Source organism: Dysidea avara, chromosome 4, assembly GCF_963678975.1.
Source record: "Dysidea avara chromosome 4, odDysAvar1.4, whole genome shotgun sequence".
In the NCBI taxonomy this organism is placed as follows: Eukaryota; Metazoa; Porifera; class Demospongiae; order Dictyoceratida; family Dysideidae; genus Dysidea; species Dysidea avara.
In genome coordinates, this window is record NC_089275.1 from 552,681 (window position 1) to 566,326 (window position 13,646).

The window sequence follows — 13,646 nt, forward strand, 5'->3', positions numbered from 1 at the left end:
TACTTATGTGAGGCGTGGCTCTTTGTTCTGAGTTGTTTGTACCAGTTACCAAGGCATTAGGGAGTGGTTGAGTACCGAGTGAGTGTTAAAGGTTAGTGGAGTAATCGGTGAAGTAGTATGCGAGTAGTTTAAAGACAAAATGGAGGCATGGACAATGGAACCAGGTGAGTTACGCCCATCATGCTGTGAAAGCCTTGTCACTTTAAAGTCTTAGATGACGGCGCTGCCTTGCCGCAAAGCTGGAATGGATCTCCCGCCGTGAAGTGAGTTGCTAACACATGTAACGAGCTACCTCGTGTTGACTGTGGCATGTACAGCAGGCCAGCTGATAAGATGTACCAGTTGAGTGCCAGTGATGATCGTAACTTGTTACTGCAACAAGCTGCCATGGCTCAGCGTGGACTGAGACCACAGGTAGGAAGAAGAGGGCGTGTCGCCTCTAAAATGATTGTGACTTTTGTGAATATAGACTACTAGTCAGTTTAGAAACATGAATAGCTACTTCATGGAGGCTATATGCTTGCTAGCTATATGAGTGTATAACAGAACAGCCTGTTCTTGTCTGTGTGTTGCATGGTGTAGCCACATTGCTAGTTCAGTAAATGCATTCCAACAAGTTGCTTACACATTTGCACACAACTACAAATTATACCAGTTAATTAGGTAGTGGAGGGTGAATACAAAGTGCTTGAGCCTTTAAACCACTCCAAACGAACTGTGTTTATCATCGTCAATTCAGGCTGCGGGATGCAGGTGAGTGGTCCATTTCCATTATAAGATTGGCAGCTGTTCGAGCCATTACTTACCCAAAGCAAACTGAATAATAGCATCATAACTTGTATATTCATCTTGTGAAGTACACAAACACGTTGACTTAGTAGTGCACTGACATGTAAGGTGTAAGATTGTTGTTACTATATACAAGGTGTTGTTACTAAGCTATTGTTGTTACTAAGCTATATGCAAGGGAAACCAGAAAACAATGCCAAGAAGAATACAGAAAAATGGAACATGTTAGTGCTGACAGTCACAGATGTGGGCGGTGGACAGGAAGTTCATTTGGGGTGGCCTTACATGTGAAAACTTATACAATTAAATTTATATTCATGATGAAAAGCCACTATTATTGTAGACCACTGGAGACTTCTGGAACATCAGTGCACCTGATGACAAGAACACTGGCAAGAAGAAGAAGAAGAAAGACAAGAAGTCAAAATCTACTAGTGATATGATTAGTCCGTTGTCACAAAATGGAGACATCTTCCAGTTCAGTCACAACCAAACCCTGAGCTTCCAAGTTGAGGTATGAGCTATAGCTACTATTGGAGTGTACTGTGTGGGTTAGGAGTTATATACTAGTAAGTATCCACATCACTGTACCTCAAGAAGCTGGTCATTGTAAAACATTAATAATAATAACTAGTGTTACATGGCCAGACCCTACTCTTTGTATGTCACTTATTGATTGACAATTATAAACACTGCCATATAGGCACTTATAATTGTCAATCGATAAGCGACATGTGAAGAGTGTTAGATTATGCTATTTCCCAAATCATATTGGAAAATCAGCCCTACACCTATTAATTATTTGACCACAGAAGGAGTACAAAAGACAAAACTTAATAGGGGTATCAGCTCTGTTGACACATACATAATTCAGACACTTTGTTATGGTCCCAAAGTGTCTCTTCATGTGTAAAACTGACCTGGAAATTCAGAACAAGTTTGATTGGTTCAATTTTCCAACAATATTATTTAATGGCACAGAAAAAAAATTATCTTGGAGCATTTAGAAATCAAGATGTAAACCACACAAAACCTTTTATTAATTGTTTTGGCTTATCGTTACCTGTCTAGCTACAGATCCTAAACAATTATTATGAAATGTCATCATACCATTTGTGGTATAGATAGTTGACAGCTACTTGTAATTCATTAATTAAAGTGTCATTTGGTGAATTATCACCAAATTGTTCAACCATAATCCCACCAGTATTGTGACCACATGATCTCTCCTCACAGCACCTCGGCACAATATCAGTCAGTCCCAGTGAAGTACAGAGGAATCCTTATGACAGTATTAAGAGGGTGAAGGTGTGTCCTTGTAATGATGTCACTAGTTTACATAAATATTATATGTACGTAATTATAATACTTGCATCATTGCAGAGTTCTCATTGGCTGCTATGTAGCTACGTACATGTATTTTGACTCCTTGCAGCATTGCATGTTGTTAGCTAATACTTATGATGTTTAACTTCTGTTACTAGTGTAGTTTCCATAAAAGACACAATGAATTTGGCAAATCACATGAAGTGAATTCACCAGATGTGTTTATTGAAGCAAAATTAGTCAAATTATGGATTTGCTGTAATACCAGCAACTATGCCAGTAGCTTTACTGTTATGATCATATCCCTAATGGCTATGTCAAAATAAACGAACGAACACAAATAGTTTGATCAATGTTCATATTACAGTGAAGCAAATTCATCAAATTTTTGTTTGCTGGTTATTTATATTATTAAAGAAAATTCCTAGTTTTACACATGGTGTATTTGCTTAACTTTTAATCTTACCATTAAGCCTCATCTATGGCCTCACCTCCTAGATCCTCTTCTATCTATTTGTTACAGATTACATTACTGATTGTGTGCTTGTATATCATATCCTTGTACACCACAACAGGATCTGGTGACTAGAGGAGAGGGCTGGGTGAGAGATGTAGTATTGATGGTCGGTAGTTCCGATGTGATCATGAAGGAAGATAGCACTCAGGTAGTGATCATATTGTTGTGTTGTTTACATTATAACAAGACATTTTATGTTTGTCATATTTACACACTGTAGATCTTGTATCACTGCACATCCACAGTACACACACTACAGTACACACACTACACTTCTACACACCACACATGTACCCACACTCATTGTTATACATTACAGGAAAACTTAAGGAGGTTCCCGATGGCTCAGATTCAAATGTGTAAATACCTTGATGATGATGGTGGAGGAATACTGATGTTCTGTGTACAGTCAGGAGAGAGGTATCAACCTGACATTCATGTCTTCCAGTGTAACATGTCTTCAGTAAGTAACTAGAGGTGGGGCTCTTTAGCATCATGTGATCACCTTATTGCCTTAGGCTAAAATGATTTGTGAAGAGATTAACGGAAGTATTCAGCAGTATTTCATGAGGTCACAGGAAAGAAGAAAGGTATAAAATTACCAGTTGTGCCTCTCAACTAGTTGTTATTTGTGCTATACAGAATAAAGGACCTGGGTTCTTTGGAGAGCGTCGGTTTAATGCAGCCCCACCCATCCAACTTAGTGAAGCAGATCGGTGGCAACTAGCTGAACAACAACTACGTCACCATGGTATTATCAACCCTGAGGACAGGTATGATGTGTTTGTAGCATGGCTGGAAATTTTGGAGGGACAAATTGTATGAGCAACTTGCATGACGTGCTCAAAAAGATAATAGCATTTTGAGGGTACGTATCACATTCATATGTACAGCACATTGCTACCGATATACTTTTGGTGAAATTCATTTTTAAAAAATTTAATTTAAGCAGCAAAACTTTTTCCCATATCTTTCTATCTACAAATCTCATGTGATCACAATGTGTCATGTATATGATATACTGTTCACATGTATGACTTTCTAGTCCTGAGAAGGATAGTGCCTCAGATGCTAGACTACGATATGCTCGCTCCATCATATCAAGACCACAGGCAACCAACAAGGCAGGGTTGGAGATGAAGAGAACATTCAAGGCTGCTAAGATACAGAGAGATGTGGTTAGTGGTCATCTCTGCAGTTATTTCAAATAGGAAATGTTTTGCAGTTTAAAAGTTTCATGTTTTGCTTCTTTTAGTGGCAATTTAAACCACTGTGACAGTCCACACTGTATAGTACCACCATGTTTAATTTTGATGGTAATTCCCCTTAGGACATGCTCAACCATTTGATGGATGACTTGGAAGACTTCATAGCCAGTGTGAGGGAGAGAGCTGCTGCCTGGCAAGAACTGGAGAAGAAGAAGAAGAAGTCTAAGAAACGATCTGGAGAGGGTGAGTAATGGCAGCTGACCTGTTTACAGCTCATCCATCACCAGTGACAATTAACTGCTAACTGGTTGTGGGTAATGAGCATGGTGTGTAGTTGTGTGACCGGCCTCAGCTCCTTGTAACATGTTCATACAAGTAATTGATTTAATTACTTTTCTTCTGGGGGAAGTGAGAAGTGTAACATAATCTTCAAGAAATTTTAACCATCTTGTTCAACCCATAAACAAAACTTGGTTAATATGTTTACTCTTTGGTCATAGCTAACATACCAGTTTATCCCTAATATGTGTAGCTCTATGTGTCCAGTAGAGATTGAGAATGCACAAACGTTACAAGTACACAATGTATGGGTACTTTTACCTCTGAAAGAGAACTACCTCTTATCGCAGCAATGGCTACTAATTCATGTCATTGTCCCAAAACATATTATTATTATTATAGAGGAGTGTCCAATGTATAGTGAGTGTATGGTGTCACCTGAGATCACATGATGTATGTAGCTGCCCTGGAGATATTGATGATGAAAGCCCAACCTCCACCTGAGGCAGATTACATTGTGGCTTATCAGAAGTGTAAATATGCCATCAATGTGGTCAGTAAGTTGGGGCATCACCTGAGCTCTCCGACTTCATCAGAACTATTACAAGGATTGTTTGGACTACTAGGAGAACTGATCCGTAGTAATAATGGGTACGTGACGTGTCACTGTAATAATTGTATACATGTGTAACACACACTAAAACTACTAGTATGTACAAGTTGAGCTGGATCCTGAAAAAACAGCTAAAAATGATTAGCAGTGACAGTAAAATTGTCAACAACAGACATGTGTGGTCATGTTCAGTAAAATACTGTAACAGATGTGTACTTCTATGGCTTCCCTATAGGAAATGTATGGGTTGATTGACTAAATATTGTGTCAGGTATTTCTAAAATATTTTTAGCGGGTCAAGGTGCTACAAAAAGGCCAAATTTTGAGATCATGTGTAATTGCATCTAGGAGCTCGAGTGTATTACAGTTTTTGAGGATCCAACTCAACACATACATGCTATACACACTTTACATAATATATTATCGTCTTAACATAAACTGAAAGCTTATGATATGGTACTTACACAGCTGTAATCATACTTTATAGGACATTACACACATACACACAGTCAATAGTTGTGTGTGTGTTTGATATGCAAATGTTTGAGTGTATAGAGATGTTAGTCTAGTGTTGCATGAAAACATTTGTAGTGTATATACCAAGTGTGTACATACAATGAACACCAAAAGTAATCAGCTTATCCACATATTACACAGCACACAGTTAGCAGCCTCAGTAGAGGCTCCACTCATCACCAAGAGGGCCATCCACCTGATGCTCACCAGTTTGTCAAAGAAGAACTCTGTATTGTGGAGACAATTAGGGGAGAACTGGATGACCACCAGGTATTTCACCCTACACCATAGCAACCATGTTATGTTTATGTTGCCATAGTGACCGGTGGCCTGCTAGTCGAGGGGAAGTCCCTGTGTACATGGTAAAGTTCTCAGATGGATGTATCCCTCCGAACTTACACAATGCCAGTGATTGTCCCTCTAACTTCCCCACACTGGACCCCATACCAGTGAACAAGAGAGGACCAGACTACTCTGATGCTTATGATGAAGACTATAAGGTAGTGTGTGTAAAGGTAACAAGAGTACTACATTAACGAAACTTCTCTTAACAAACTCTCCATACAATACACAGAGATATCCTTCCTAATAAGGACAAAGACTTTAATCCCAATAGTTATACATTTTACCTCTCAAAGATAGCTATAACTATTTATTGTAGTCTAACACTGCCTGTGTCCACTGTACATACTGCACAACACAAACACATACTACAATTGTACACACCACCAATAGTGAGGTACATACATGATACCTCACATATTGTGTAGTACTGTATGGTGTAGTACTGTATGGTGTAGTACTGTATGGTGTAGTACTGTATGTGTAGTACTGTACGGTGTAGTACTGTATGGTGTAGTACTGTATGGTGTAGTACTGTATGTGTAGTACTGTATGTATAGTACTGTACGGTGTAGTACTGTATGTGTAGTACTGTATGTGTAGTACTGTATGGTGTAGTACTGTATGTGTAGTACTGTATGTGTAGTACTGTATGTGTAGTACTGTATGGTGTAGTACTGTATGTGTAGTACTGTATGTATAGTACTGTACGGTGTAGTACTGTATGTGTAGTACTGTATGGTGTAGTACTGTATGTGTAGTACTGTATGTATAGTACTGTACGGTGTAGTACTGTATGTGTAGTACTGTATGTATAGTACTGTACGGTGTAGTACTGTATGTGTAGTACTGTATGGTGTAGTACTGTATGTGTAGTACTGTATGGTGTAGTACTGTATGTGTAGTACTGTATGTGTAGTACTGTATGGTGTAGTACTGTATGTATAGTACTGTACGGTGTAGTACTGTATGTGTAGTACTGTATGGTGTAGTACTGTATGGTGTAGTACTGTATGGTGTAGTACTGTATGTGTAGTACTGTATTGTGTAGTACTGTACATATTATACACACTATGATGTGGTGTACACTCAAGACATCATACATATCTATTTTAGTTATCTTTTGAGTCTGACAGTGGCAGATCACTTTGTACACAAATGATATATTTGAGGGTTATTACAGGGTGTGTAATAGCCAGTTTAAACAGGTGACATGGTGACCCAGGGTTTGTGCATACATGCACCATTTTGCAAGGCTTCACAGCTATGACATTGTAGTACTAGCCACCATGTTAACAGTACAAAATAACAATAATCCATATATGGCATGTGCTATATATAGCAAGATGGTGTGGTCACTTGTTTACTACTGTACTAGAATAACTATTATTATAGTGTGTTTCTATATATAGAATATGGGGTAGTGTGCTATTCTTATTACCTACCATATATGTACACAGGGAGGCATGGATGACGAGCACCTTAACAATCAGACCACCCTCAGGATCAACCCAGCTGTGATAGAGGCTGAGGCCTCTAAATCTGCTTCATTGTCTCATCTAGCTACAGATATGTCTCAATCCCAGCAGTCACTAAGGGTATGTATGATGTAGTGTGTGTCTGCATGTGTGTATTGTTGTGTACTGCAACATATAAAGTAAGTGACTACAACTGGGTGACATTCTTATTGTCTACCCTCTTGGTCTCTATGGCTTGGCTAACCCTGTAACTGTTACATAACACACACAATTCCATGGTGCATGTAATATTGTATGTCAACTAGCTCTTGTACAGGTGTATGAATGACATGAAATAGTGACACATTCAGTTGAGGTTAAATTTAACATGATATTTCACTACACTTGCATACTGTGAGTACTTCCATTATTCTGACAGGAGAGCAGTCGCAGTTCATCCACTAACAATGTCAATACAACACAACAAGATGGTGGAGGGATGAAGACAGCTAAAGTGATCTTCCCTTTTGGGGCCTCCAATCCCCAGGAGCTATCAATCAGCCGAGGGGAACGTGTTGAAGTAATAGATGACTCTCGCAAGTGGTGGTTTGTAAGAAACATGGTTGGTGGGCGTGGCTATGTTCCCTCCAACATGCTGGAGCTCCTCCCACCCAAACAGTCCCGGGATACTACTGCTGCTAGGAGACAAGGTACTGTATGTGGTAATCCCCTATGATGTAATTATTACTTTGTAACCTGTTACACTGTACAGTACATAGAAATGTACTGTATGTATGTATATACTTGCAGTTTTACAGTGAAAGGCTTCTCAGTGTAAATGTTGTGTGCATGAGTAGAGTTGTAATCTTAAGAATTAGAAACCCTTAGTTCCATCCATCACATATAGTGGTGTAGCATTATTTACTGCTGCACTTTTATCCACACATTCAGATGAGATGTCAGAAGACTCGGTGATGTTTCATGGTAAAGTGGTGCCTGCTCCACCCAACCAACCACCACCTCCTGTGCCCACCGCTCCTGCTTCACCACCACAACCTTCTGAGGCTAATAATGTAAGTAATTAGTAGTGTTCTGTGTGGAGTTATGAGATGGTCACCTACCAGATATCAGGTTATTTTTAAAGGAAGAAATTGGTTTATGTAGTTTGGTGTTCTGTTAGTGACAATTTACCTCATGAATTGCTTACACACTGAATTTTTAACCCAAAAATTTCACTTAGAGGGAGTTCACTACGATATGAAATGTTATTTATTACAGAATCTGATCACCTTCAGAATATCTTTAAAATTTAGGGAATGTGGTAAATGGGACCATAGTTAAATTAGGGCTAAAACGAATATACCGAATATTCGAATTCGTATTCGATTCGTTCGAAGGAATTATTGAATTCGAAACATCGAAATTACAGTAAAGATGGCGGACACTAGTAATGAGGAATCTTTGTCAGTCTCTACAACATCAGACACTGGACTAGAGATGTACCAATAATCGGATTGGTGATCGCGAGGGTGATCAGATCGCGATCAGTTGCTGATTTGCCTTCCATATTCAGTAATAATGGGCACAAACACTCTATGAATCTATTAGTTTGCATGGCCAGCTATCAAAAGCCTTTTTGCTCGCTACAAACAAACAGAAAGCCTCTCTATACTATTCTATAAAACGCCAAGTTACGAGAAGCCATACGACTGCGCGTGTGAGTACTGCTATTAGTGTTAAAGTATTCTTACCCAGAACAGTAGCTGTTAGCTGCACTTTAAGAATAAAAAACTGCACTACAGGAAAACTAAAGTGATCACCTGTGTATTACAGCCATCTTGGTAACTAATCAAAATACGGAGTAATCCGGACAAGGGAGCATAGTAAAATATTTGTGGTGCCTAATTGTCTGGGTTGTGTAATAGAGGCCACACCACCATAAACAATATAGTAAAGTTACATCACTTCTCTTTACTCAATGCTACATATACATCATGTAGTTGTAGTTCTATTTGATTTACGAATATGCAATAATTTAATCGGTATATAATCAGTATCAGCTCTTTTAGGTACAAATTAATCAGATATCAATACAGCTGAAAAATCTTTATCGGTACACCTCTAGTAGCTACATCATCAGACACTTTTACTTCATTTCAAAAGCTGCCTATATACTGTATCAAATTTTAATGATGTTTTACAATTGAATACAAATAATAAGAAATAACACATATACACTGTATAAGGGTATTACACTATATATAGAATATTCTATTATTCGTTCTTGACTAAAAATATTCGTTCTCTTTCATTTAGAATATTCGTTTTAGCCCTAAGTTAAATATCCTAATTATCAAGGCATCCGTACGCTGGAACGTCTTTTAATGAACTATACAAAGGTATAATGTAATTTTAAAGGACAACCTCCTTATAATGACAAATCTATTTATCTGGTCCCACAACTAGTGTGTAGAGGTACTGGCATTAACTGCTATTATTAAAATGTCTTGTTTTGTGATAGGCTGGAATGCGTCGTCGTGCACAATCCTCCAAACTAGCTCCACCCTCCATGTCCATCCAGCCCCTCCCAACTCTGCAGGAAGACTCAGAGTCAGCCACGTCCACACTAAGACACTCTACATCACAACCTGAGGGAATGCTAAGAGCATCACTGAAGGGACAAGGCTTTTCACCATTAGCTCCACCACCAGAGTTTGCTCCCACCCCTCCACCCTCAGCTAAACAAGTGTCCTCACCTGAGCTAACAAGACGTACATCTACTAATAAGCCACCTGGGGTAGCCACTCCTCTTGCAGAGGCCCCACCCCCATTTGGACATCCATTCTCATCAGTACCACCTCCACCATCTGCGGCGGGGGTTCCCCCACCACCTCCTGGAGGAGCTCCCCCACCACCACCCCCTCCAGGGGGAGCTCCCCCACCGCCTCCACCTCCTGCAGGGGGAGCCCCTCCTCCTCCCCCACCCCCTCCAGCAGTGGTGCCACCACAACAACAATCATTGTCTGACATGATCAAACAGCACAAACTGAAGACAAAGGAGAAACAACAAGGAGGTGGAGGAGGAGCATCAGGTACAGTATGTGTTGTCATACAGTAAGGCAGTACAAAAATCACCTAAAACCAGCCACAATAAGACCATACCATTATATTAGCAGTTCAACATACACTGGAACCTCAGTTAACCGAACTACGGAAATGACTGCTCTATTACAATAGTGACTGTTCTAATAAGGTAGTTGAAAATACTGATATTTAAAAAAAAAATTCTTCACGCTATTTTAAGGTTATTTATACACAGTTTCAGAGATACAGACTTATGGACCACCCCTGGTCCCAAGGGGCTTGGATAACTGAGATTCCACTATAGTGTTTTACACAAGGGTGGGTGCATGGGGACTGAAGCACTCCTCCCTCCCTCCCTCCAAAATTTTACTATGTTCTAGCTAGAAGATAGTAGAAGCTACAATACTGGTGTAGTTGCATCTAAAGCACACAGTACTCAAACCATATACTGCAACATTAATGCTGTACCCTTAATATGAAAGCTAGTTCCCACTGTTTAAAAATAATGATTTACAATGCTCATTCAGTCAATGTTATTGCCAAATTCGATCTCAGAAAGCCACAATGTTTTTCCTGAGGGTATGCCTCCAGATGCCCTAGATAAAGCATGCTCCTCATGTTGAGTGTGCTCCTCACACTGCACTACTAGTTGTATCAACCAGTTGCTTTTTGCCCCCATTATAGATGTCCCTAGCTTAGCACCCTCCCTTGGGATATCCCTGTTTACAGCTGGGCATGATTCAGTCACCTTATACATCTCAGTACTGTATAATCAGATTTCTGTAGGAAAAAATGGCTATTTTTTTATTTCACAAAATACATGCAGTCTAGCAGCAGCACTAGTTTAAATAAACCACTTCCTTTATCCCCTAGGAGGAGGCCCAGCCAAATCCTCTCAGGATAAAGGCGAGTTTGACATTGTCAAGGAGCTAGCTAATATGAAGCCATTGAGGAAGGTGTCAAGAGAACAGCTTGATATAGGTGAGAGGTGGGCATTAATAAGATCATGACCATGTGATCTACATATCTAGAGGGAGAAAAGAACAAGGCAGCAATGGATGAAGATCTACAAGAACGTCTCCAGCAGAGAAGACAAGGTAACTGGTACACATTCCCTGTAATACTATAAGGGGATCACAACCCATTGAATTAAGGACCACAATAGAAAAATAACAGATTTGGCTCCATTATACAAGTTGATCACTATCATGTTGGGTCAAGTATTAATTCTTGAGTCCAATATTATAGCCACTGTATGTGTTAAATTTAAGCGTTACAATGTACACCAGAGGACGTGTAGGTTAAAGAGCTTGTCCTCTTTCAGAGCTATGGAGCCACACTTGTTGGTACTGTCCTTATTATGATCACAAGGAAGGGTCTTAATTCTGAGTACTTGTTACAAAGAGGCGTCACGCATACAATACCATATATGTAGGTAACCCAGAGAGTGAGACCAAGATGGGTAGTGTGACACTGAAGTTTGATGCGGAACCGAAGGATGTCAAGTTGTGGTTGATATCACAAGGGTTTGCCAAGTTAGCTAATGTCATATTGGTGTACACTATTTAGACATTGTCATGTAGTTGTGTTACTAAGCTTGGCAAGTTGAATGGAGAACAGCTGTACCATATGGAGCGAGATGAGATGAAGAAACTGATTGGCATCAACAACTCTGCTAGAATATACAGCCAACTGCAGCGAGACTATGCTAAGGTATTGCACGGCCAAACAGTAAAACTTGTAGATGTATGCCTTATTTCATACAATGTGTGTAGTTAGGTGTTGTGCATACATGGGTGATCCTACAATTGCATGCCAATGACAGCACCATGCTCTATACATTCCTAACACAGACAGCAAACTAACTGTTTTATGCCTCTACTTTGTTTACTACAAAAACCCTGAGTGTTTTTTCAAACAGTACTTGTTGGTGGTCCCATTCTGTTAATCAAGGTAATTCACTGTGTTGGATTTCACACTTGCAGGCAGAGAGAGAAGCAATTGCTGAGGGAAGCGATTACTTGACTCGTGTTAATAAGAGATCATCTAGGGAAATCCCCTCATCACGAGGTAGACAAGACACTAAGGTATGCCATTGGTCAGTATCATCACCATAGTAACTGGGGAATCACTTAGGCTTCTGGGAGACGCAGCACTCGCAGGAAGAAGTCTCGATCGCCAAGTGAATCTGACCAATCAGACAAAGACAAACGCAGCAGAAGACGCGACCGCAAGAAAGAGACAAATAAGAAGAAGTCAAAGAACAAAGAAGATGACAAAAAGAAGGCCAAGGATGATGACAAGAAGAAGAAACAAGATGATAAAGGAGGGAAAAAGAAAGGACACAAACAACGAGACTCTTCCAGCGAAGAAGATGACGAGAGTGCAGAAAGGGACAAGAAAAAGAAACAACAAAAGAAGAAGAAGAAGCAGCGTAGACGTCATGATAGTGATAGAGACAGCAGCGACACTGATTCTGATAGTTCTACCGACAGCAGTAGCAGCAGTGGTAGTACTAGTAGCTCTTCTGATAGTGAAGAAGAGGAGACTGACAAGAAAGCAGCTGGAGGAAAGTGGGCTCTGGGAGAAGGAGACACTTACCTATCTGCTGCAGAGACTACGGAAATGGTCAAAAATCAACAGAAAGTTTTACAGAAACAACTACAGCAGATGCAGCAATTACAGAAGCAACTTGGAGTAACGACATTACCTGCTGAAGAACGTATACCATTACAAGAATACCTACTCAAGTTACAACAACTACAATTAGAACTACAGAGAGACCCAGAGAATAGACAGGTACAAATGAACTTGCTAAAACAACAACAGGACTTGCAGCAACATCTTATTTTGGTGCAACAAAACCTGTTAAGCACAGCAGCCACTAAGCCTGCTGAACCAGATGAACAGGAAGAGGAGGATAATGACTCACAGGATGAACCAGAACAACCACCAGAGCCTGACCCAGTGTTTCTACAGCAACAGCGTCACCTACAACTACAAGCTCAACAATTGGCTATACAGCAACATCAGGTGAGACAGATATATGCTCACTTACAAGCCAACGCCCAGCGACAAGCTGCAGAGCACATGAGACGTGCTCAGCAACAAGCCCAAGTCGAGGCACAAATCAGAATGGAGACACAAGCCAGAATGGCTGCACATCAACAAATGAAGGCACAACAACAAGCCCGTATTGCTCAGCTACAAGCACAGATACAAACACAACAACATATGTTACACCAACAAGATGTCATGGGCCCTGCAGGCAACATGTACAACCCCATGATGGGGGCGGGGCAGATGGGAGGGGGACAATTCTTCTAGGAACAGTCTGTCATAATTGTGTAATTACATTGTATTTCAATTGTATTTCTTTAGTACATCAATTACCTGTATTGTAATGAGACTTATTTCTTTGTAATTGAGTTACAAATAAATTACTGTTTGATGCTTATGCCACAAAGAGTATGTACGGTGGGAGGAGGGAGGCTATGGTTGTGCTAAAGGCACAA

General features: G+C 40.0%; 1 protein-coding gene across 2 annotated transcripts; it reads left to right on the top strand.

Annotated features, from left to right (window-relative positions):
• The first annotated feature begins 6 nt into the window (after positions 1-6).
• LOC136253147 (epidermal growth factor receptor kinase substrate 8-like) lies at positions 7-13,597 on the top strand. 2 transcript variants are annotated; one of them, XM_066045771.1, is made up of 24 exons: positions 7-164; positions 215-263; positions 318-414; positions 1,133-1,303; positions 2,026-2,097; positions 2,691-2,780; positions 2,952-3,095; positions 3,151-3,222; positions 3,275-3,405; positions 3,678-3,810; positions 3,963-4,083; positions 4,581-4,770; positions 5,390-5,518; positions 5,568-5,748; positions 7,051-7,188; positions 7,487-7,757; positions 7,999-8,120; positions 9,569-10,139; positions 11,005-11,112; positions 11,163-11,228; positions 11,567-11,666; positions 11,715-11,844; positions 12,117-12,218; positions 12,268-13,597. In XM_066045771.1, exons 1-24 carry the CDS (start codon positions 140-142, stop codon positions 13,456-13,458), a joined length of 4,404 nt encoding a protein of 1,467 aa, XP_065901843.1. In that variant the 5' UTR covers positions 7-139; the 3' UTR covers positions 13,459-13,597. The 2 variants fall into 2 exon arrangements, with proteins under 2 accessions (XP_065901843.1, XP_065901844.1); XM_066045772.1 differs by having other exon boundaries at positions 321-414.
• Positions 13,598-13,646: the final 49 nt, after the last annotated feature.